This window comes from Apis dorsata, unplaced genomic scaffold (assembly GCF_000469605.1).
Source record: "Apis dorsata unplaced genomic scaffold, Apis dorsata 1.3 scaffold_78, whole genome shotgun sequence".
Lineage (NCBI taxonomy): Eukaryota > Metazoa > Arthropoda > Insecta > Hymenoptera > Apidae > Apis > Apis dorsata.
Window position 1 is genome coordinate 484,740 of NW_006263376.1, and position 2,197 is coordinate 486,936.

Sequence of the window (2,197 nt, forward strand, 5' to 3'; positions counted from 1 at the left end):
TTCCGTTCCTTCTAATTTTTTTTTCCGTGACAGAGGGAATTTTATCTTTTCAAACGGGGGATAAATTTTTAATTCTAATTCAACGCGCCACACATAATTCCGTCTTGATTTTTTTCATTTCACTATCTATATACGTTGAACTCTTTTTCCGTTACAGTAGACTTGCTTTTTCGTACGAGAGAGAGATTCTTTTCTTTATGTATTTTTTATAATATATATATACGTTATGTCTCGATGGGAATCGCATACTTTTCTTTTCACATCTTTGTATACATTGCGTTTTGCATATATTTTATGTATATATATATAATAACGAACAACATTAATGATTACTCATTAGGCTATTCTTTTTTTTAATTGGACAATAAATAAAATAGTTTATATAGCGCGCCTTTTTCTTCTTCTTCTTCTTCTTCTTCTTCTTCTTCTTTCAGGCCGTCCATTTTCGTTTCTTCCTCGCTTCGATTTTTTTTTTTTTTTCAATATCATTTTTTGTTTCAATCTCTATGCCAGTTCGAACCGCTCGATCTCGACAAATTATTATATTTCATCGTACGCGATATTTTCTTTTCTACCTTTCTCTCCCTCTCTTTCACTCCTATTCACAGTCTCTCCTCTCGCTCTCTCCCGCTCTTTCATTCAACTCTGCTCTCGGAACGGAGATCGATAATTAGGAGCAATATACATATATTTGGTATTGGCCAGCTGTTCGACAGTTTGGCTTCGATACGAACGTTAATTACACTCACACATTCTCTGGCTACATTTGGAAACAGCTAATCGACTTACTATACGCAGACGTACTATAAGACGTACTATTTTTTCCCCTTTAAATCGCGCTTAATCGATCCTCGCGCAACGTTCGAGAACCTATCTATCTTCCTTTCTCTCACAATTTCCACGATAATCATCCCGAATCATCCGTGAGGCGACGCGACGGGATACAGTCGGATCGTTGGCGCGAATGTTCCTCTTTGCCTCCGCGATCCGATCCGGCGATTATCCAATCGCTTTTCGAGTTCCACGCGAAAAATTCGGCCAACTCTTGTCATACCGTGACGCGTTTCAATTGTAAACGCAGATCCAGATCGATCGCAGAGAAGATGGTCGCACAGAGGAGATTTTCCAATCGTTGGCCGAGAATCGATGGAGAGAAAAGATTGGTCGGATTTATCTCCGTTTCCTCTCGACAAATGTCCGACGCTCGAGATCGAGTCGAGAGTACAGTAATCGAGTTTCTTCGGCCAACGAGGGAGAGACGCGAGATCGCTTCGATCCTCGACGCGCTTCCGTCGCTTCCAACGCGCTCGTTGCGTCTCCTCCCCCACATCTTCTTCTCGATTCTCAGCGATTCGTCAACGATCTTTGGCTCCGTCTCCTCCCCGACCGTTCGGGACAGAGACTTGGCTCGTTCCGAGCCCACGAAACGAAACGCGTTTCAACCGCTGCAGCAGAAGATATTCTCGGCCAGCCACCTGTGCAGGCCCGACAATTGTTTCTCGGATGAGTCCTCGACCAATCGTAGACCGTATCACTTGATCTCCTCTCGACTCGGCGAACGGGGGGGATGGGAGGACGAGAAGGGTGGCGGTTCCGAGGCCACCTGCTGCCTCTTCGGCCGGAAGCTCGCCGTCAACGAGGAGATCCAACCGCTCGGGGATTGCGAGCTCTGGTCGTGCAACGAGTCGCTGTTGCTGTTGCTCCTCGTGCTGTCCATGCTCATCCCGGACTTGAACCGCGACAACAGGCCGGGGGAAGATTTTTTCGACGCGGTAGTCGGCGAGGAGCACGCGGCCTTCTTTCCAGATTTCGACGAATCCTTGTACAGCATCGAGTCCAAACTGCCCGCGTGGGGACGCTCCTCGCTCGCTTTCTTTGGCTCCAACGAACCGAGCATCGCGCTCTCCGCCTGCTTCGCCATCTTCGATATATCCTCCATACTCGCCGAGCTTCTTCTGATCTCCACCTTGCTTTCCACGTCCTCGCTTTCCACGACCTCTCTCGACCCATACTCGACCCCCTTCACGATTATCTCCGGCTGATGGTGGTGGTGGTGGAGGTGGTGGTGGTGATGGCGATGGTGGTGACGATTGTGGTGTTCTTGCTGCTTCTTCGTGCGCACGTCGATCTCCGCGAACTCCATGTCCAAACTCTTGCGATCCTTGACCGTTTTCAGGCTTGCGTGCGACTTGCCCTC

The 2,197-nt window shown here is 47.8% G+C and overlaps 1 protein-coding gene and 1 long non-coding RNA gene across 2 annotated transcripts in view; both read right to left on the reverse strand.

Moving 5' to 3' along the window:
- Positions 1 to 3, reverse strand: part of LOC116184964 — a 1,501-nt gene extending 1,498 nt beyond the window's left edge. Inside the window, exon 1 of the long non-coding RNA XR_004149652.1 lies at positions 1 to 3. This exon is cut by the window's left edge and continues 527 nt beyond it. This is a non-coding gene — a long non-coding RNA (uncharacterized LOC116184964).
- A 1,459-nt stretch (positions 4 to 1,462) lies between these two features.
- Positions 1,463 to 2,197, reverse strand: part of LOC102672920 (high affinity cGMP-specific 3',5'-cyclic phosphodiesterase 9A) — a 101,485-nt gene continuing 100,750 nt past the window's right edge. Inside the window, exon 12 of the mRNA XM_006610827.2 lies at positions 1,463 to 2,194. Within this exon, the coding sequence (XP_006610890.1) occupies positions 1,532 to 2,194 (663 nt within the window). The 3' untranslated portion in view covers positions 1,463 to 1,531. The remainder of the gene's footprint in view (positions 2,195 to 2,197) is intronic.